General features: G+C 32.9%; 1 protein-coding gene and 1 non-coding gene across 9 annotated transcripts in view; one reads left to right on the forward strand and one right to left on the reverse strand.

The window, feature by feature from the left end:
• HERC4 (HECT and RLD domain containing E3 ubiquitin protein ligase 4) overlaps positions 1–23,902 on the forward strand; it is a 131,182-nt gene that overhangs the window by 18,528 nt on the left and 88,752 nt on the right. For all 8 annotated transcript variants that reach the window (XM_061197753.1, XM_061197767.1, XM_061197759.1 and 5 more), the window contains exons 3-6: positions 7,366–7,525; positions 14,648–14,724; positions 17,829–18,050; positions 19,157–19,248. In XM_061197753.1, the coding sequence (XP_061053736.1) occupies positions 7,366–7,525; positions 14,648–14,724; positions 17,829–18,050; positions 19,157–19,248 (551 nt within the window). The remainder of the gene's footprint in view (positions 1–7,365; positions 7,526–14,647; positions 14,725–17,828; positions 18,051–19,156; positions 19,249–23,902) is intronic.
• LOC133078890 (U6 spliceosomal RNA) lies at positions 4,736–4,840 on the reverse strand. Its single transcript, XR_009697966.1, has one exon. It is a non-coding gene; the product is annotated as a U6 spliceosomal RNA (small nuclear RNA).

Below are 23,902 nucleotides of genomic sequence, written 5' to 3' on the forward strand. Positions count from 1 at the left end.
CTGTGAATAACAAGAATTGATGTATTCCCAACTAGACTAAAATAAAAAGACTAAAATTTATAAGTGGAACAGTGATGGGGTTTCCTAGAAGGGTGGTGCAGTGGTGAAATAAATCATATGTAGCATTCTTTTCTTCATACATTGTGCAGAGTTTTGCATTATCTTTCAAGGAAGTGTGAAAGAAGTTTGGAGTCACTGTTTTTGTAGTTTTTATTTTTCTCTTTGTACCTTTCATTAACCACAGTTGAGAATGAAAAAAAAAATTTTTTTCTGTCCATAATGGCAAAGAGAAGAAAACTGACAGAGGAACATGTTCATAATTATGAGACAAATCAGAAGGTGAATGTAGATACACTGCTGTATGGATATGGTGAAATTGATCATGTAAGTGAACTCTTAAAGAATGAGTCTGGAGATGATATTCTACATGAATTTTCACAAACTCAGGAATTGGTGAACATATTTGTTAGATCCCAAAGGAAATAGGTTGTTCTTATTCAGTTACTTATTCAGATGGAAGGATTTTATCATGTAACATTTTACAGCAAGAACCTGGACCTATTCTGTGTTGCTAAAAGGATGTGCAACCGTATTCTTTCTTTTATGATGTTTCTGCAGCAAAATTTATTTGATGCAGTTTGTTAGTGAACAACTGCTGAAGTCAGAGGTGGATACAGGGGTAATTGGGAGGAAATAAATGATGTAGAAATGAAAACCGTCATTAGGTTGAACATTTTAATTGGTTTTTACAAATCTAAAAATGACAACATTTTGTGTTTATGGAGCAAAGAAGATGGCCTTTTTCTCCTTAATAAAATGATGCACCATCAGTTTTCAAAAATATTGCATTTTAACATTACAAGTGTAAGAAGAACCAGAAGTAATGATGAGCTAGGGCTTATTAGATTTGTATTTGGAATATATCTGCTGTCAGTATTTACAAGATGGATATGTTATATCTCTCTAGTTCTTTATCTTTTCTGTTTTTGCTCCTGTCTCTGAAAAATGTATTTTTTTCCTGCCTTTTTCAAGACAGTCTCCTCCACTTAAGTTTTCTTTGCTTTTTTGTGCCTCCCTAAACTAAATGTTCCTTTTTTCTTTCCTTGAAGAGAAATGTTGCGAACCATAAATACTGATATGAACAGTGTTACTTTTCTCAAACTTTTTATATGAACGTTTTGAAGCATAAAGAAAAGTAGAAAGAATAGCACAGTGACCAACAGTTAATATTTTACCACGTGTTTTTATCTGTACGTATTTGTATTTTTTTTAAAAAGTACCTTATTTCTGAACTATAGTCAACTGTAAGGATCGTGTGCTGTTATTAAACCTTTTCCAACAAGTTTAGCGTCATATGCTCATAATTCTAACATCTTCTTGTAGCTCCCATTTATCAAAGGAATCAATTGTTTTTGTTTTTTTTAGGAAATTTTCTTTTTTAAAAAATTAATTTATTTTTGGCTACATTGTGTCTTCATTGCTGCATGCAGGCTTTCTCTAGTTGCGGCGAGCGGGGGGCTACTCTTTGTTGCAGTGCGTGGGCTTCTCATTGCAATGGCTTCTCTTTGTTGCGGAGCACGGGCTCTAGGCGTGTGGGGCTTCAGTAGATGTGGTGCGCAGGCTCAGTAATTGTGGCTCGCGGGCTCTAGAGCGCAGGCTCAGTGATTGTGGCGCATGGGCTTAGTTGCCCCGCGGCATGTGGGATCTTCCTGGACCAGGGATCGAACCCGTGTCCCCTGCATTGGCAGGCGGATTCTTAACCACTGCACCACCAGGGAAGCCCCTCAGTTGTTTTTTAATGGGCTTTCTTGACAAGTTTTTCTTTTGTTTTCTGTCCTCTTCCATATATATCCATACTCAACCTAAATTAAAGTGAATTTAATCCCCACTTAACCCTCCCTTTTCTGTGTTCGTTGGCCTTGAAAGGCAAATGTAGCTTGGTGATTAAAACTTTGAGTTAGCATAATACCTGGTACATAGTAAACACTCAACAAATCTTAGCTGTTAGGTTTGGTATGAATTCTGTTTTGTTTTTTTCTCTTTCTCATACAGGGCATCATTAAGCCAGGTTTTCTAGTGAATTTTTTGGTTTGTTTTGCTGGGTTCATTTATTCCCCCTTCTTTCTTGCTTATCATTGACTCCTTTTTGCAAGCCACCTCGTTTCGAGCATTCATCCAGAATTTGACCTGGATGTGAAATGTCTCAATATAACATCTATCTAACTTTCTAGCATACTGGGGGGAAACAGTTGAGGTTTTTCATTTTAATTAGCCATTTGGAAAAAATAAGTAGTTTTTAATAATTGTACAGAGAACTTATCAGTTTGTATATTTGTTGTCTGAAAAGCCTGTATTAAGTAGTAGTCCCAAGACATATGTTATTATGTTTCTTTAATAATATATTTCTCAGTAGTTATTCATTCTCAAAATAGGTATCTTAGTAATTTGATGGGGCTCAAATTCTGAAAGAACCAAAATTATTTATCTTGAGTTTTTAGTATGTAGGAAAAGAAGTAAAGAGCCCAGTTCAGTTTTAAAGTGAAAAAAATGGTTTTTATACATTGCTTTAACTATTTTCTCTAATGTTCTATTTACTTTTTAAAATAATTTTAATTTTAATTTTGAATAGATAATATATTCACATGGTTCAAAAATCAAACTAATATAAATACACATTGAGAAGGTTTGCTCTTACACTTGACCACCCTATTTCCCCTTCTACCCACATCCCCTGTAGGCAACTATGTTTATTAGTTTTTTGTTTATCTTTTCAAAGTTTCTTTATGTAAATGTAAGCAAATATGAATATATATTCATATTCTTTCCTCTTCCTTACACAAAAAATAGCAAGTCATGTACATTATTCCACGTCTTGATTTTCTTTCCTACTTTGATAATATACCCTTGAGATCTTTCCATATCAGCATGTAGCATTTCCTCTTTATTTATGTTTTCAGAGCATAGTATCCCAGTGTGTGGATGGAATCCTTTATTGATGGATACTTGGAATATTTCCAGTCTTTTGTTATTATATACAGTACTGCAAACACGTAAATACACACCCATTCACACACACACGCACATATGTTTTTGTACTCTACCCTCCTAGGTTCTCCAGCTGGGGCTTGTCTAGACAAAGGACAGATTAACAAGGAGAAAAACAAAACAAGTTTATTGCCTTGCGTTTACATGCAGGAGCACTCAGTAATGAGTAACTTAAGGTGGTAGTAGAACATGGGCTTATATAGCATCTTAACAAAAGAACAATAAATAGAGAAGTAACAAGACGAAAAGGACTTTGAGTTTCTGGGGTGGGAAATTTTAGGAAGGTAAATATGTGGGGGAACTTAGATAAGGGCTGGTTAGTAAAGTTTGTTACGTAGTTTCTGCTGGTGCTGTCTCTGAGCTGATAAAGGTCTAGAGTTGCCTCCAGTGATTAATTCTTGTCCTTCCTGGTAGAGAGGGAAGGCGGGACACTTTTACAAATTTATGTCCTGCTTTTAGGCACATAGGAGAGCAGAGAGCTTTTCTTCTTAGTGGCCTTCAGGTCAAAGCAGTCCTTATGCCAAAGTGGCATATTTTGGGTTGGCATATTCTGCTGCCCTTTAGTACTTAGATGTATCTGCAGGGTATGGAATTGCTGGATCCAAAAGGTAGTTGCATATGTTTTGTTAGGTTTTGCCACATTCTTTTGCAAAAAGGTGGTTCTGTTTTGTACTTCCACTATCAATATACAAAAGTGCCTTATCCCCCAACAGATTGTCATCAAACTTATGGATTTTTATGAGATGAAAAATGTTATCTTGGTGTGTGTGTATTTATAAATAAACTTTTTTTAATTAATAAACTTTTTAAGAGCAGTTTAAAGTTCACAGCAAAATTGAGCAGAAAGTACAGAGTTCCCATACACTCTATACTACACGTATACAACCTCCCCCACTATCTGCAGCCTGTACCACAGTGGTACCTTTATTACCATTAATGAACCTGCATTGACACATCATTGTCATCCAGAGTCCATAGTTTACATTAGCATTCACTCTGTGTTGTACATTCAATGGGTTTTGATGACTGCATAATGATACTTAGTATTGTACAGAAGAGTAATAATATCGTACAGAATAGTTTCACTACCCTAAAAATCCCCTCTGCTCTGCCTGTTCATCCCTCCCTCCCTCTAACCCCAAGCAACCACTAATCTTTTTACTGTCTCCAAAGTTTTGCCTTTTCCAGAATGTCAAATGGTTGGATCGTACATTTTGTAGCCTTTTCAGATTGGCTTCTTTCACTTAGTTTCACACATTTTAGTTTCCTCCATGTGTTTTGTGGCTTGATAGCTCATTTCTTTTTAGCACTGAATAATATTCCACTGTCTGGATATACCACAGTTTATCCATTCACTTACTGAAGGACATTTTGATTGCTTCCAAGTTTTGGCAATTATGAATAAAGATGCTATAAACATCTGTGTGCACGTTTTTCTGTGGACATAAGTTTTCAACTCCTTTGAGTAAATACGAAAGAGCACAATTCCTGGATCATATAATGGTATGGTTTGTTTTGTAAGAAACTACCAAACTGTCTTCCAAAGTGTCTGTATCATTTTGCATGCCCATTAGCAATGAATGAGAGTTATTGTTGCTCTGTATCCTTACCAGTGTTTGGTATTGTCAGTGTTTTGGGTTTTGGCCATTTTTTTTTTTTTTTTGGATACTTTAGGTACTTTTTTATTGAAAAAAATATGGAACGCTTCACGAATTTGCGTGTCATCCTTGCACAGGGGCCATGCTAATCTTCTCTGTATTGTTCCAATTTTAGTATATGTGCTGCCGAAGCGAGCCATTTTAATAGGTTTATAGTGGTATCTCATTTAAATTTGCAGTTCCCTGTTGATATATGATGTACAACATGCCTTCATATGGTTATTTGCCATCTTTATGTCTTCTTGGTGTGGTGTCGGCTCACGTCTTTTGCACTGTTTTTTTAATTGGGTTGTTTATTTTCTTATTGTTGAGTTTTAAGAGGGTGGTTTTTTTTGTTTTTTTTTTTTTTGTGGATAACAGTCCTTTATTAGATGTGTCTTTTGCAGATATTTTCTCCCAGTCAGTGCGTTGTCTTCTCATTCCTTTGATAAACTTTTATAATTAAGTATGCAAAATAAAAGTGTATGGCTTTATGAATTTTCTAAGTGAACGTATTATTGGCTTCTCATTGTAGTTTGAATTTTCATTTCTCTCATCAGTGAAGTTGAACATCTTTTCATAGGATTAAGGGCCATTTCTGTTTCCTCTTTGTGTGAACTATCAGTTCACATCTTTTGCCCATTTTTCATTGAATTACTGCTCTCCCCAACCCCCGCCCCAGTTAGTCTTTAAATATTAGGGAGGTTATTTCTTTATTTGACATGAATAACGTTTTTCCTGTTTTTTTTTTTTAATCAGTCTTTTCACTTTGCTTTTAGTTTGTTTTGCTGTATTTGAAGAAATGATTTGAATTTTCTCTAATGGGTACATGGAATCTCTTCCTCTTTCCTTACCTACATAGCTTAGTGTCACTGTCTTCCAGAATTCTTCTTAGTATCTTTCAGGGCTTTAAAAAGTATCTCATGTTCCCCTGGTACCTTTTGTATATCTTTACCTTTGCATTTAATAACAATCCTTATCTCGCTTGTTTTTCTATAGACTGTAAACTCCTTGAGGACGAGAACTGTTTTATTTATCTTTGTGTGTCTAGTGCTTGGAGCACACATGGTATACAATAAATATTAGCGTTTGGTATGCATGATTGTTTCTTTGTTGCTTGGATTTTTGGTGCCTTTGATTTTACAGCCATTGCTATCTAATTTAAGTACTCTTCATATATTATTGTTGAACCAGCCAGTCTTATTCATCCTTCTTGTCATCCTTTCATTTCTGCTCTTTACTACATTTCCTTTCAGGATAGTTTTGGAGAGATATTGACTCATTTCAGGGGCCTCTGTGAAAGATTAACAGTTCTTTTGTGCATTTTACTTCTTTCTTTGTAATTAAGATTTATGGGATGCTTTGATGTAAATAAATGATGCCATACTTTTAAGTCCTTTTTCTTTTTTTTTTTTTTTGGTGGGGGGAGGCAATGTGTTATATATGTTTTGTTTTTATATGTTTCTACAATATAATTTTATAAGAACATATAAACAAAATATACACAAAAAGTGAGAGATTAGTATAGTGAACTTCCATGTACTATTCATCAACTTTACGAGTTATTAATTTGTAGTACTTTAAGGTAAGTACTTAAAATAACATATCATTAGAGTTATACAGATTCCTGAAGGCCGTCTAAGGGCTGACCTCCCACCCCAAAATGCAGAATAAGTAACCCAGATACAATTTGAATTTCTCTGTACATAGGGATTCAAACTTCTTTCATGTAATCTGCTTTATTATTGAACAACTGCATTTGTACATTGATCTAAAATGTGCTTCTGAAGAAACCCTGATTCAGTTTTAACAGCTCTGCAACAAGAGACTTTCAGTTAATGAAGACATAGCTTTCTTATTAGGCTAAAGAAGGTTAATTTTTTTAAAAAAAGGTTAATTTTAAATGGTGTCTTAAAAAAACTTGTACTAGTAAAAAAAAAACTGATAGACAATGCACATCTTAAAGAGACTAAGGAAGCAATTTCACTTTCTTTACTGATTTGTCAGTGGCTATTGACAGTCTTATGAAGGGCCAATATTTTAAATTAATTTCTGGTTAAAAGCTTGGACATGTTTTAACCACATGTGGAATTTTTATGTCTTTGATGTTAAAAGTAGCAGCCCATAAACTGATATCTATTTGTTATGGTCACATTGCCTTTCAGTTCTCTCCTCAGCGTATCTAGTAGATGCTTTATTTATGAGGTCTGTAAATAATTTGTTTCCTGTCAGAAATTGCTAATTCAGATTATTTCCTTAATTTCAGGATCACTCCATAGTAGTATCCATTTGGTAATGTATATGTCAGTTATGATTTTATTGTTAAAAAACAGCTGAGTTATTTAAATGGTTCCCTTTCAGCTGGACTCCTTTCTTTTATTGGTAATGGCTTTGAATGAAGAGCACTTTCGGAGAGAATCTTTATAAACCCTTAATTTCTTTCCCCAAATGTTAAAGTCACTTAGTATTCTGAGTTGATTATGCCCTATGACATATCTCTGTATCTACCACAGCAAGAATTTTGTATGGAACATATTTGTTAGGTTTTTGAGAATAACTGAAGTTATACTTAGTCTGTATTTCAGCATTTCCTTAGCTTTTTTGTACAAGATGAAGACTATTGTTTTATTCTTCTTGGGAGTTTAAAACTAGAATGTAATGTCTCTCTTCTTGATTTCTGTAGAGCAGGTTGTTGCACTGGATGCCCAAAATATCGTAGCTGTTTCGTGTGGAGAAGCTCATACATTAGCACTAAACGACAAGGGCCAGGTGTATGCTTGGGGTCTCGATTCTGATGGACAACTTGGCCTGCTAGGATCAGAGGAATGTATCAGAGTACCCAGGTAACGAAGGTGACCGACAAGAGGTCTTTAACAATCTTTTATAATAAATTTGCTATCTAAATTATTCTAATTACTACTGGGCATTTAAGAGTTGACACCGAATTACTTCTCCCCTTTGAGTTCTTAAGGCATTTACTAAGTAAGTTCTTGCCTTTAATTTGGATTGAGTGCTGTTTTTTATATACTCCGTATTTCCCCAAATTATTTATGTTTGTAAAGAAAAGGGGTAGGGAATGCATACTTTATTATAAATTTTCTCTCACTAAAAATTTTAAGTGGGTTAAGACTAATTTAAACCATTAATTATACTATCTTGAGTACCTCAGCTACTGAAATATTTATTAAATATTGGTTGTTTGCATGGTTCTTTTGTTTTTTTAGTCTTTATTGTTTTTATTGAATATAGAAGTCCCACATGCTTAAAGTGTAGAAAGAATAAGTCACTTTCTACGTTTTTACATAGCAGTGACCACAATTTAATTTATGCTAACCACTAATTCATCATAGAATTATTTCAAAATTTAAAAATAAGCAATGCTTCATCAATGTTGTAGTCTTACAGGTTTATATAGGACATAACCATTGCTGTAATATTAAAAACTGTAAGCGTGAACATAAAGATTTAAAGAAGAGTATCCAGTTCTTTTAGACATATAATTAATACACTAACTCATGCTTAGTGTTTAAAATTATACAAATTCTTGCCTCCTTAAACTCTTGTTTTTTGTTTTCTTTTTTCCCCCTAGTATTAGTTATAGGGACAAAAGAGAACTCTCCAGGGAACCAAGGTATTACACTAATTTTAGATATATTCCAGCTAGCATTTTTTGTAATATACACATATAGATATTTTGTTTTTAATTTAACATTGATAATGTTTGTTTTGGTTTAAGAAGTAGATGTAACTACTAGGATAAGAAAATGGAGCACAGGAACTAATATATTTCAGAACAGGAGGGAATTCCCTGGTGGTCCAGTGGTTAAGACTCCACGCTTTCACTGCTGCGGGCTTGGGTTCAATCTCTGGTCGGGTAACTAAGATCCCACAAGCTGCGCAGTGCAAAAAAAACAAAACAACAAACAAAAAAACAGAACAGGAGCTCTTATCGTTAGAAATGAGTTTTTTAAATAAAAAGCCCATAACCTTCCTCCATATATATATGTATGTCTGTTTAAAAACTTAAAGTATACATTTGAAGTATTTGCTTTGTTTTAGCATAGTAAAACGTTTTTTCATCTTTTGTTTGACATTTTATGTTTGTTCTAGTAATGAACTGTCTTTTGAGACTTTGGGATACACACATTAGCATGTTTTGTTTATTGAACTTGTAACCAAATTCCACAAAACTCCCCAAACAAATTTCTTCCCCTTTGTTTCTTCTGCAGTAGCAATTAAAAAACACACTTCCCATTATGCTTTTAGTGCCTCTTAATGATGGTGCTGTTGGGAGAGAAATTTTTTTCTTTAAGCTAAGTAAATTGAATTTTTTTAGTCATTTCAGTTTTGATTTCTTTTAGAAAATGTTAATTTGCAGCCAAATGGCTGTTGGCTACAAAATACAAAGCATTCATAGGAACAGAGTGATCTCACATTTGTCATATTGTCTACTGATTTTATTTCCTTCCACAAGTAATTGTTGTAGAATGGGATTTTTTATTTAAGATTTTTAAGAACTTTGTGTTTTTAGGATTGAAGAGAGACTTACATGTTAGATTTTCTAAGTCAGTATTTTCAAAACCATGATTCACAGCAAGGCTGTCTAGTTTCTCTATTTTTACTCCACTTAATTCTCTTAATTCTCATACTTAGTTTTTTTTTTTTTTTCTGTTCAGTTCTGGTATAAGAGATTTCAGTCAGTAATCCATAGATGATTAGTAAATGGAGAGAAAGGTAATTATAAGGAGAAGAGTTTATTATATAACGATTTATTTGAAGGTTGCCCAATAATTCTGTATTTGTGACTTTACTCTTTATGAACCTGGATGGGGACCTGTAAGAGATCTTGAGTCCTTTGGTTTAAACTTCTCTGTTTGTGTATTTACTGAACATCTATATTAATTTTAAGCTGTGTATTAAGGCATCTTTCCTGTTCAGTCTTCTCAGTTTTTCATGGACTAATCTGATTTGTTGTGACATATATATATCATTTTTACTGATGCTTTCATGTCTTAAAGGGCAATTTAATATTTCAGTAGAAATATATTTTTATGAAAGACCACCATTGATTTTTTTTTTTTTCTTTTTAAATCTCAGCACCAAATCATTTTTTAGATGCAAGGCTTTTTCTAGGTGCTTAGAGATGTCAGCCAACTTTGTAACTTTCACATGCATTTTGAATAAAATGTGTAGAGTATAGGAGGAAACTCAGACATATGTGAATAGGTTTTTAAAAATTAGTGTTTATGATTTTCATAAGAATGATCAGAAAAGTGAATATTCATATTAGGCTGTATTTTCTTGAGAACAAAACCCATTTTTATGTTAATAGATGAGAGTATGTAAATTAAGCAACACTTTAATTTTAAAGATGAATGTAAAATTAATAATAAATAGATTGTATTTGAAACTCTTACTCTTTGATAATCTTTTCCTACTTCTGATTTTGTTTTGTTTTGAAATCATTATTTCTTGGGGAAAGACAAATTATTCAATATCAGTGGTCTCTGTGGACCTGCATTTCTGGCTAGTCATTTCTTTTTATATGTAGGATATATGTTATTTATTTTTAAAAAAGTTAATCTGATTTTACTATCTTTTAGTTTAATGTAAATAGAAAAACAATTGTTGGCAATAAGGTTGTAGTTTATTTTTTAAAGTTCTGTTTTTTTTTGGACTTTGTAAGAAAAAATTATGACAGGATGGTATAATATGATGATTCTTGTGAGAACAGTGATTTCTGGGCTACAGGAACTAATTAAACATGTTTGAATTGTCACTTTGGTCAAAAATAAAATTTATTTTCTTGATTGAACTTTTAAAAGCATATTACAGGGAATTCCCTGGCGGTCCAGTGGTTAGGAGTTGGCGCTTTCACTGCCATGGCCCTGGTTTTTGATCCTGGTCGGGGAACTAAGATTCTGCAAGCCATGTGGCACTGCCCACCCCCCCCCAAAAAAGAAGTTTATTACAATTTCTGCCTAATATTAGCATCTGAAAGTGCAGAACATTTCAGATTAAAAAGAAAATTAAAAAAAAAAATTAGAAGAGTTTTTAATGGTAGAGACTAGATCAGTTGTTAGCCTAAATTTTTCAAAATCAAAGAGTTGGTGCTAAGACTTTTCTCAAATCAGTAAGAAAGTTGTGGCTTAATTGAAAAATAGAAAATTGTTGATTATGTTTTACTGGCAAAATATATTTTTAAAACCACTTTATTGAGGTATGATTGGCGTACAAAAAGCGGTACTTAATGTATACACCTTGATGAGTTTGAAATTGGCAAAATATTTAATGCTTTAGTTGTTCAGCTTCTTGATTATATAATATAAACTTTTCACTAGTCCTTGTTAACAGTTGTTAAAGAATTTTACCTTAACAGACAATTGGAAATGCCTGGTTTTTGTCTATATTGCCACTGTACATTAAGTTTGAAAAATGTAACAACACAACAGTACACATATTCAACAGTATATGTTTTGACTTCAAGACTTCCTAAGGGAGAGGTGTATAAATCTTATTTCCAAGTTTATTAACTGTTTTCTTACAAATTTCAAACATGTTTCAAAATTCAGTAAAAAATTATTCTTTTTCTTTTTTTTTGTGGTGAAGGAAAGTGTAGCATTTATTGCAAGGTGACAAGCAAGGAGAACGGGCAGCTAATACTCAAAAGACCCAAACTTCCTAATGGTTTTTAGGGATGGGTTTTTAAAGACAAAGTGAGGATGAGGGTCATGGGGAATGTGATCAGTTCATGCAATCTTCTGATTGGTGTGTGGTGAGGTAACCAGGTGAGGTCACAGAGATTGATCACGTTATCAGTCTTCAGGCTCCAGCCAGTCTGGGGGCTACGTGCTCATGGTCATCATTCTCTGTCTGGTTGGGGTCTGGTTTCTGTAAAAAAACTTCTTCCAAGGAGCTGAAATCACTTGATTCCACACATTCAAAGGCAAATGGCAAATACACCGGGCCATTTCTACATCCAAAAAGTCATGGCAGTAATTTGCAGAAAAGTCATCCAGATTATTGCAAGTTTGTTTTTTTTTTTCCATTGCAAGTTTTGATTGAGCCCATTATGTTGCTAACACTGTTTGAGCCTATTTCCTGAGAGAAGAGGCCACATCACATCATACAGACCACATGAGGAGCAGCAAGTGTGGTCAGGAGGCAGAACAGGAAGGCAAAATTATTCTTTTCTTTACAATGAATAATTTTAAATGTCATAGCCATTTAAAAATGTTTGACAAGAACTCTAAACTTTAGGGAGTTATTTTAAATTTATAAGCAGTTATAAAATGTTTACCCAAGACATCTGAATTCTGATTTTCTTTTCATAGTTCTGATTAATTAGGAATTTTCATGTATGTGTGTATATATATTTTTTATTTACAAAATTTATTCTGGCTGTTTTACTTTCCTGTTAACTGCATTTGAATCCTTTTAAAAATTGAAAACCAGAAAACATTTACATTATCTTTTTTACTCATTGGGGATTATTTTTGATTAATTCTATAAAATTTTGTTGCATTAAGAATTCTCTAATTTGTCTCTTTAGGAAAAATGGAACGTTGTAAAGTTGTTTTACTATTCACAAGTATTTTTGTTTCTTTTTTAAATTCCTGAAAGCTTAAAAAAACCAAAACAAAACAAGAAAGCATATCCTCTACTCTTCCCCACCCCCCCACAATCTTCAGTGTATTCAATCTCCATAGAGATGAAAGGAGAGGTTTTTTTCCTTTAAAACAGTAATGCCACAGAAGAATATCTTCACTTGTCTCTGTAGCAGACATGGCTAAAGAAATTAGCATTTATGTTATATTCTAAGCCGTATGATAATATTTTGGTAATGAGAATCACTTTCTGTAAATTGCTATGCAAATTTAGAAGTTTTTTGGAAGCAAATTTTATGAATAGTTTAATACTAAAGCCTCAAAGAAGTTGCAGATTCACTTATCCTCTACCAGTGGATACTTCACATACTTTTTTTTTTCCCCATATTTTTTGCCAGGCACTATGGTAGGTCTATGGATTCCATGGGTATAAGATAATAATAGTCCATCCTCACAGAGCTTATTGTTTGGCAGAGTATACTACTAATAATTAAATGAATAAGTACACCAGTAATTAGTAGAGTTAAATGCTGTGAAGGAAAAAAACATAGGATGCTATGAGAATGTAGAATTTTAAAAGATTTTACTTAGTCTTGCAAATTGGACTTGATATTTGGAACAATTGGTTTTTAAAAATACTTAATACAGTTCACTAGTCAGTGTATGATATGCCTAATATGCATAAGCAGTAACAGTAAATGTTTAGTAAGTTCAGCACAGTTGTACATATCTGTGTATTTTTTATTCCTGTTTTTGCATTGCCAGTGTTTGATTTTGCTAACTGCAAAAAAAAAAAAAATGACCTTTTGCTGTATTTGAATATCTGAAGGTACATTGGACCCTGTTAACTTGTTGGATTCTGCTAAATGTAGCAGTACAGCTCTCAAGCTTTGTAGGACATAAATCCACTAAATAAAATTATTTTTAATACAACAATGTGGAATTAGAGTAACTCTCTTTTTTCCCACTCAAAATTTGGTTTGCTGAAGCTGCCTCCTGAAAATCATGGGTATCAACACTCTGGTCAGAACTTGCTCCGGACTCTCAATATGGCAGAATCAGGTCAGGTGGCAGTATCAGGTAAAGGGAAATAAGAAACATAATATATTTCCACACCCCCTTTTTTCTTAGAAACATTCATTCAGGAAAAACAATGACCAAGTGAATGGGAGCTACATAAAGAAAACCTGGGATGGTTGATGCACATAGTTTCTTGATTTTTGTAGTGTTTTAACAGTTATCCTTTAAAATTACATTGCAGTTAAGGAAAAATCAGAAATCGGGGGAAAAAAGAAACTATAAAAAATATAAGTAAGAAACATGAGATGGCAGAAATATGACTGAACACATCACTGATCATAATACATATGAATTGATTAAATTTCTCTAGTAAAGAATTAAATTTAATATCACTGATTTAGATGCAAAGCAAAAGGATAGTCCAAAAGGGGAATAGGTTTCATAATTTGTGAATTGGTAGCACCACATGATAGGAATCTGTGTTGGTTCTTAAGGAACCTGACAGAGGAGAACATATAATAAACTAGGCCAAACACCAATTTTCGACAAATTAGATCATGTACATTTGTTTTACAAATATATTGCCAAGTTTCATACTTTAAGCTAAAGATTTTTCAAATTTTGATAATAATAACATCTGCATCATAAAAGCACTGAGGGGCTTCCCTGGTGGCACAGTGGTTAAGAATCCACCTGCCAATGCAGGGGACATGGGTTCGGGCCCTGGTCTGGGGAGATCCCACATGCCGCAGAACAACTAAGCCCATGAACCACAACTACTGAGCCTGCGCTCTAGAGCCCATGAGCCATAACTACTTAGCCTGCGTGCCACAGCTACTGAAGCCTGCTTGCCTAGAGCCCATGCTCCGCAACAATAGAAGCCACCGCAATGAGAAGCCCGCGCACTGCAATGAAGAATGGCCGCTGCTCGCCGCAACTGGAGAAAGCCCGCACGTAGCAACGAAGACCCAGTGCAGCCAAGAATAAAAATAAATTGATAAATAAATAAAATAAATTTATTAAAAAAATTTTAAAAAGCACTGAGCTGTGAGCATAGTTTACTGTGCTTAAATATTGTCCTTTCAAAGTGTTTTCTCATCATATCTCTTAATTTTTTCATATTTAGATTTTGTTTACTGATTTTAGCATAAATTTTTGGTAAATTGGGCCTGTATGAGAAAAAATATCATGAACTGCTAGGTCATGCTAGTAAGGAACTGCTGGTAAGGAAGCTACTTGCACATCGTAGGTGGTCAATAAATCGCATAAATAAATAGCATTCAGGATCCATTTATTAAATGGAATTAACTGATCCTGATCTCTCTTCTTATTTTCTAGAAATATTAAAAGTTTGTCGGATATCCAGATAGTACAGGTTGCTTGTGGTTACTATCATTCACTTGCACTTTCTAAAGGTAAGCATTGCTTTTATTTTCTTTCTCCTTTTCAGTTTTATTACTTGATACTTTAATTGAGCCGAAATTCCTCCCAACTTCGTTCTTATTAAAGATTGTCTTGGTTCTTCTTGATCCTTTTCATATCTATATACATTTTAGGATTAGCTAGTCAGTTTTCACAGATACTTAAGCTGTTGGGATTTTGATTGGGATTGCATTGCCTCTGTAAATCAGTTTGAGGAAAATCTTTATAATATTGAGTCTTTCAATTCTTGAGCATGCTATATCCCTCCATTTATTTTAATCTCTTTTTAATTTTTCTCAAGAGTATTTTGTTGTTTTCTGTGGAGAAGTCTTATACACGTTTTATTAGATTTTTCCCTAGATATTTCATATTTTTTGTTACTCTGGTGTCATTTTCAAATCGTTTATTACTAGCATATAGACATGAAATTGATTTTTTATGTCTAATTGTTCTTTAGCCTGCTGAACATTATTCCTTTATAGCTGGGGAAGTTTATAACTTGCCCAAGTTCATTTGCACTCACAGATAAACTTTTTATGAATAGAAACAGAGAAGTCTAAGTATCCTGTAACCTTTGTTTATTTGACTTCTTCCTATGCCAGCTAAGGATTATAACATGGGTTAGTAAAGAACCTGCCATATATTTGTTTTTTATCATTTAAAAAAATAAGTTCCAGTGGCTTCATTATTATTATTTTTAATTTATTAAATGCCTAGTGAGGCCTACTATGAATGAAACAGTAGACTAGAACTATAGGGAAATACGGATAAGTTAAGAGAAAGTTTTAGGGACTGTACCATCTAGTAGAAGAGGCAGATATACAAATAATGAGGCAGAAAAAATATATACTACTTTTGGTCAAAGGAAAAGTAAAATACGATGGGCATAAGGAAAAAAGTTTAATTAGTTTCAATCAGTAGAATTGGTAACAATAAAGAAGGGATTGATATTTGATGCAAGTCTTGAAAGATGATTACAATTTCTTCAGAATTGGAGAGGTTGTGAAGCAGCTACGGAAAATGTTGAGGATTGGCTAAGGTAATAGTACTAGTAAAGGCATAGAATCTGGGAAATATATCGTGTATTTGAGTATCGGAATATAGTTTTACGTGGGTATTTTGAGAGCATGGGAGACATTTTCATACTTCAGTTGAGACTAAAGTAAAAACAAATCTGTTACAAAGGGCCTTACATGCCATATTAAGGAATTTGGATTTATTCCATCAAAGGAATAAAGTAGGGGGTGGGGGCTGGCATCCCTGTATTCTTTGTTGTTACTTTGCCAGCTCCTCTTTTGATACTTTGGTAGGTAAATCCAAGATAAATTTAAACCCAAAGGTTTTACCAATGAGGACAGTTTTTCTGTCTTGAGGTATCTTACAGGTATTCTTTTCCCTTATTTAGCTTCATGTTTTAGCAGTATCTTACTCATATAATGGAAAAAAAAAATTTTTTTTTTTTTTGATCACTCAGTACAAACTAGGCACATTAGGGTGTACAGTAAACAGTGGTAAAGCAGTACACTACCAGCCCTTATGGTACAGTCACACAAATAACAATATAGTTACATACTATGAAAAAAGAGTGTAAAGAAAAAAGTTTGGGATATTTAGATCATATAACAGGGGGACTGAACTTAATCTGGCAGATCAAGGAAGGCTTCCTGCTGGGAGACAATAGAAGTAAACTAGACAAGGGTGAGGGGAAGGTTTAGGCAGAGTGTGTGAGACAGCAAGTGTGTGAGAAATGGTCATTGGAGAATATAAAGGAAGTTGAGTATGGCTAGAGTATAGTAAGTGAGGGAAGAGGCTGGTATGAAATGAGCTCAGAAACATAGGTAGATTTTACAGAACCTTATAAGCCTTGTTAAAAGTGTTTATTTCAAGAGCAGTGAGAAGGCACTGTTTTTTTCAGGTGAGCAGCATTTCAAATCTACATTTTTTAAAAAAGTCAACTCATTTGAGATTTATTATGAAATAAACACACAGACATAAATTTATAGAACAGTTTGAAACTTATCCAGACCATTATTAATGGTGTCTGTCATATATCAGACCTACATTTTTACATCTCTTTGTATATATACAAATGTCTGCTGGTATGTCCATAGAGTATTTCTGGAAGTACATATCAGCAGTTAGTAAGAGTGCTTGTCTCTTGGGAGAGGAACCAGGGATCTAGTTTTGAAGGGAGACTTACTTTTAATAAGTGTGTACTTATTTTATGGTATGAATTTTTAAAAATCAGATATCAGTGTGTCATTTATTAGCTTAGTGCCATTTATTTAATGAAAATAAGTAAAAAGATGTTTAAAGTTGCAAAAAATGTAGCAGTGGGTGAGCAAATGTGACAAGAGAACTATTACAGGAACCAGGTGAAATGGTGAGGAGTGGATCTATTCGCCATATTTTTCTTTAGAAAGAAAACTGTATATAACTTGATGATAGATTGTTAAAAATCTGTATATAAGGTAAGAGAGGTGAGGAGTATTAAGGATGACTCCTGTGTTTATGGTTTGTGCTGCTGAATCAGTTAAGGTGTTATCTACTGAGAATGAGGAACACTAGGAAGAGGTCCAGGTATGGGAGATAGGATGGGGGTCATGAGTTGAGTTTAGGGTATGTTGAGCTGGAAGTACCTTTCAAATATCGAAGTATAGCTGTCAGGTAAACAATTGGATACATGGGTTTATTGCTCAGAGGAGAGATCTGGGCTAGTGATAAATTTTGAATGTGATAGCATATAATTGATAACTGAAACCTTGAGCTTGAATGAGTACCTCCTGGGAGAAGTCATAGAATAAAAGTGAGACCTGAGGAATACTAAAAAGAGATGGTCCTTTCTTGAGGAACAACAGGAAATGAGATTATCCCCAGTTATGTGACTTACCCATTCATCAGTAAAGTAAGTCAAACTAAAACTGTATTAACATGGATTATTCAAGGTAGTATTGTTTCCATATAAGAAATAAATTTAATAAGGAGGAATATGTATTTTCATCAAATGAGAGGAAGAATATCCCAAAATAACTGATGATTTTCAAGTGAAATTTTCTTTGTGTGAGAAAAATAGTAATTTATGATTTTTGTTTTACAGCAAGTGAAGTCTTCTGTTGGGGACAGAATAAATATGGCCAGTTGGGTTTAGGCATTGACTGTAAAAAGCAAGCTTCACCACAACTGATTAAGTCTTTACTTGGAATCCCTTTCATGCAAATTGCAGCAGGAGGAGCCCATAGTTTTGTACTCACCCTTTCTGGAGCTATCTTTGGATGGGGACGCAACAAATTTGGTCAACTAGGTCTTAATGATGAAAATGGTAGGTTTGCATTATTTATAAATATATATTTAAAAAGAGATGATGTTTTGAGATATATCAGTGATTCTTAGTGTCAGAGAGAAGTGTACCCAAATCTTCCCTGGTGTTGAGGTGGGGATGAGAGGTTAATTTTAAAATTCCATTTGATAATAATATTTTTAGGAGATTGTGGGAAGGCCAAAAATATTATTTTATTCTAGAATAAAATATAGAAAGTATATCTGGACAAAAATCTTCAGTGTTGGATGTTCACTAAAAGAAAGTTGAGAAAAACATTACTTCAAATTGGTAATCACATTATCAGCCACCATCAGTGGAAAAAAATTATAAAATTATCCTGAAAAGTAACATGAAGTGTTCATCTATTTGAGTATTTCAAGGAAATATTTAAATCTGAGTCATTTAATTAATTACTGTTAACAGTGATGCTAGAGTCTTGAAAATAAACTTTTTGAATTTTAAAAAATTATAACTGCTTAAAACAAGTTTTGGGATCTTGGAAACTGATTTTTCATAGCTACATTGGGTTGAATGCCAGTATTTGAAATACAAAAACTAATTTAATGAAGTTCAACATAATTATAATGACTTAGAGACAAAAGTGAGTTGTTGATCTAGTAACAACTGCTAATGATAAATAATACTCTCAGAAAGAATTTTAAAATATTTTGTTTTGCATGAGAAAAATATGTCAGATTAGGACATTATATCTCTTTTCTGCTGTAAAATAGCAGAAAGTATAATTTTCAGGCTTTTTAAAGTAGGATCCTATGAGCTTAATTATCATGAGGTGAATATAAAGAATGATATGTGTGTATTAGAAGCAGTGAGATAGCTTTGAAATTCCTTGATTGAAGAGTCCTGTGCAGATTGGCATTTAGGCAGTTTAGCACTTGTTACTCTTTTTAGAGCTCTCCTTTATCACAGCATGAATAGAAAGGCGTGGGAGCCCAACTTAGTAGGCTTGTACCACAAAATCATTGAATTGTTAAAATTGTTTAGTTATCACCATCTTCCACAGTTCGGGAAGCTGTAGAGGAAACACATTTTAGAAGCTTTTAATTTTAAAAATACTGTTCGTTAATGTCTCTTGTTGGAATTTTCAGATAGGTATGTTCCTAATTTACTAAAGTCACTAAGAACTCAGAAAATAGTTTATATTTGTTGTGGAGAAGATCATACTGCTGCACTAACCAAGGTATTGTACTCCTATAAAACTTTTTTATTAATAGTTATGGTAGTTATTTCATAATTAGTGAATATTTTCATGATATTTACTTTGAAACTTGAGTGTTATTGATGTCTAAAAAGTAATTTATCTTAAAAAAGGGACTTGTTATTATCTGTTCTCAAAAACTATTTACATTAAATTTCAGCTGTTTCATGTTATGAAATGTGAATTGTGATCTACTGTTTGTGTGATGATAATATATATTGTTGAATTTTTCAACTTCATGTGAAATACTGCTTTAATAATACTGTGAATGAAATAATTCCTTTTTAGTTTGTCAGGCTTGCTGTGCTTTGTGTATCAATCCCATTTATATTGCATAACTCTGCCTAATTTTAATTTACCTCCCATGTGCCTTATAACAAGTAATAGAGACTGAATCCCTCTATTATCCATAGGCCAAGTATTATTCAAGCAGTTATAATGGGCTTTCATCACAATCTTGTTAATAGCTTTAACTCTGACCTCTCACTTTGTTGGGTATGTACCAGTTCAGTATCAATACTGTATAGTTCTCTAGCAATTAGAAGTAAAATGAAAATAAAAACATTAAACTAACCTTTACCAGCAGTATTATTTATTATAGTCATGTTAACGTAAAGGAACTGGCAAGTTATCATTGGCTAAATTAGAAATTAATGTTTTTGCTTCTTTATCTTTATATCCTGCATAGTAGATAAAATTGGCAAGAAAAAATTAACTTCTAATCAGATTTATAAAATTTCTACACACTTACTCCCACATTGGGAATTTTAGAAGAAGAATTATTCTCAGTCCTTATGAAATATAGTGTACTAAAGGTACTTTAAAAAATATTACAATGACCAGTTACAAAAGTTAATTTTTTAAAATTTTATATTATTTGCTTTTGAGTAAGGAAGTTTCACTATCCCTACTGATCTTATTACCATATTTCATTGATTTTTTTTTTGTCATTCAAATTGCAGATGTAATCACTGCTGGCAAGTTATAAATTTTAGTCATTCTATCATTGGTATTTAGGAGAAATAAGGCTGTGTTGAAGATAATAGTAAAAAATACTTTGTATAATATCATTCCATAGGACTAACTTTGTGGTAGAAAGATTCACATGTTAATGCTTTTCAAAGTCAGCCTTTCAGATAGCCACTCATCTTATTTTCCCAAGATTTCTAAATATTTCTCTTTATATCTATTGAGTTTTTTAAAAATGCTAATTCTATTAATCTGCTGTATTTCTCTCTCAGAACAGTAGCTGGTGATACTTGTTCACTGGAATTCTTGGTGTCTATTATTTTTAACAAAATCAGATAGTTTTAAATATTTCAAAAGTAAAATATTTTATTTTTCCTTGTTTAAAGTTAGAATATAGTTCTATATCAATGTCTTTTGCTTTTCTGGAAGAGCTTCTTGCAAATAGATTAGTTTTGCTTTACAAAGCAGTTTCCTTGTGCAAAACAAACATTAGGAAAACTTTTAAAACAGATTTTTAAAATCAGAATAGATGGAAAGACATGCATGTTAATGGATATGAGGACACTACCATAATGATGTCAATTTTTTTCAAGTTCTTTTACAAATTCTTTATGCAAATCACATATACATATACCTTTTGACTTATCAATCCCTTAGTAATTTTAAGAATCTGTTCCAAAGATACTAAGTTATGTATACACAAGGCCATTTATGGTGGCAGTATTTTAATAACAAAAGAAGAGAAGAAATCCAGATTCCCATCAGTAGCAGTCTAATTGAATAAACTATGGTAACTCCACTGCATGGAGTACCATGCCCTGTAAAACAGAATGAGGAAGATCTCTATATTATGTTGTGGAACGATTGTCAGGATATATTATTGTTAAGGAAAAAGAAGAAGGTACATGTTATTTATATTTGAAAAGAATTAATAGGTAGACCAAATGAGCCTTGCCTTATAGGTTTGACTTTGGAACCTAGAAACTGTTACACATAATTAAAAAGCTTATATGTTAAAAGAATTCTTCAAAATTACAAGTGGCACAAATACAGAAGAATTATTTTAGGGTATTTTAAAGTACAGTATTTTGTTGTGCATCACTGGTGGGAAATAGCCTAAAGATAAACCGAATTCGCAAAGAGGTCTTAAACTGCATTCTGTAGTCTTATTGTTAGTAGTAAAATTGGCAGCGTTTATTTTCAGTATATTGTATATAGAATAGGATAAAGCAATTAAGTATTTGTATTACTGTCATTAGAAACTATGATTTTCAGCTTAAGAGAAAAGAGATATAAAATGGTAGCAATTAAATTAAAACCCTGTAATCTTTGCTTTGAATCACAAGTATCAGTGTGAATTATTATTTTTCTCCTTCTAAAATAAGTTTGTCTTGTTTTGTTTTTGTTTTGTTTTTTGGTGTGTGGTGGTTTTTTGTTTTTGTTTTTTTTTTTTTTTTGCTATGACCACCAAAAGGTTCTAGAAATAACTAAACATTTGTAATCTGGAAGCAATGAACATCCTTTGATTGTTGTAGACTCTATACTAAAAAGAACCAGGGCTTTTTAGAGAAGAGTCTGATCTCATATCTGGGACCAAAAAAAAAAGTATGAAAATAGCCTTGAGTATTTTGTGTTACAGAAAAGCAAAGACTACTAAGATCATGTCACAAGGACAACTTGAAGGAGCTTTCAGTGGTTAACAAAAATAAGTAATGTCTACAATAAATGGAAAGATACCAAATATATAAAAATCTGTGACTTCATAATGATCGTCTTCTTACCCAAATCAACACAAAGCAAACTTCATTGCTTATCTTTGGAGGTTGCTAGGGCAACAACTTATTTTTCTAAAAATCTGTAAATGAGAAAGAAGCATTTCTTCTACCTCTTAATTGCAAATTGTATTTTATAATAACTCAATAGTTGATGAGTTAACTTCTCTATAGAAGAATTTTCGACTAATAAATTTAGAAGAAATAATAAGATTAGAAAATCTCCATTTTATATTCCCTAATGAAATAATGGATCTAGGCAAAGATCAACATTAAGCTTAATGGGGATAGATTAGGCTGAAACACACTGTCCCACTTACTTATTTTTAACTTTACCAATCAGACATATGCTTTCTGACATGGTGTAATAAAATACTAATCAAGAAAATTTAAATATGACCTCTATATTAAATAATATTAAAGAAATATTAAAGGGGTCAATTCCTCAAGAACATATAACAATTATACCTATATATGTTCCCAACACAGCAAATATTAACAAGTATTAACAGATCTGAAGGCAGAAATAGACAGCAACACAATAACAGTAGGGGACTTAAGTACCCCACTTTCAACAGAGGCTGGATCATCCTGACAGAAAATCAATAAGGAATATTTGACTTGAAGTACACTTTATATCAAATGGACCTAACAGACATATACAGAACATTGTATCCAAGAGTAGCAGGATATACATTCTTCTCAAGCAAACAGTGGAACATTCTGCAGGAGAGATCATGCTAGGTCAAAAACACATCTTAACAAATATAAGACAATTGAAATAATATCACGTATGTTTTCCAACCATAGTCGTATGAAACTAGGAATCATTAACAGGAGGAAAGCCGGAAAATTCACAAATATTTGGAAATTAAAAAGTACACTTCTGAATAATCATTGGGTCATAGAAGAAATAAAAGGGAAATTTAAAAATATCTTGAGAAATGAAAATGGGAACACAACATGACAAAACTTTTGGAAGCAACAAAAGCAGCTCTAATAGGGAAGTTTATAGCAATAAACACCTACATTAAGAAAAAAGATTGCAAATAAACAGCTTAACTTTATACCTCAAGGAACTAGGAAAAACATCATACTAAGTCCAAAGTTAGCAGAAGAAAGGGAATTACAAAGACCAGAGCAGAAATAAATGAAATAGAGATTAGAAAAACATCAGAGAAGAATAACACACCTAAGAGCTGTTTTTCTGAAAAGATTTTTTTTAATGGACAAATCTTTAGCTAGACTAAGAAGAAAAGACTCAAATCAAATGGGGAGGAGACATTACAACTGATAATGCAGAAATACAAAGGTTCATAAGAGACTACTATCAATAATTATATACCAACAAATTTATCAGATAACCTAGATGAAATGGGTACATTCCGGAAACATACAAACTGCCAAAACTGAATCATAAACAAAATCTGAATATGCCTCTGATGAGTAAGGAGATTGAATCAGTAGTCAAAAGTCTCCCAACAAAGAAAAGCCCAGGACTGGATGTCTTCAAAAATCTCCCAACGAAGAGAAGCTCATTCACTGGATGGTGAATTCTACTATTTAAAAACTAATTAACACCAGTCCATCTCAAACTCCTCTGAAAAACAGAAGAGGAGGGAACACTTCCAAACTTATTTTATAAGGCTGGCACCATCCTGATACCAAAGACACAGAAAGACACTGCAAGGAGAGTAAATTACAAGCCAACATCCTTGATGAATGTAGATGCAGAACTACTCAATACTAGCAAACTAAATTCAACAGTACATTTAAATGATTATATAGCCAGTGATCAAGTGGGATTTATCCCTGGGATGCAAGGATGGTTCAACATTTACAAATCAGTGTTATACACCACATTAACAGAATGAAGGGTACAAATCATATTATCA

The sequence above is a fragment of the Eubalaena glacialis genome, chromosome 1 (assembly GCF_028564815.1).
Source record: "Eubalaena glacialis isolate mEubGla1 chromosome 1, mEubGla1.1.hap2.+ XY, whole genome shotgun sequence".
Lineage (NCBI taxonomy): Eukaryota > Metazoa > Chordata > Mammalia > Artiodactyla > Balaenidae > Eubalaena > Eubalaena glacialis.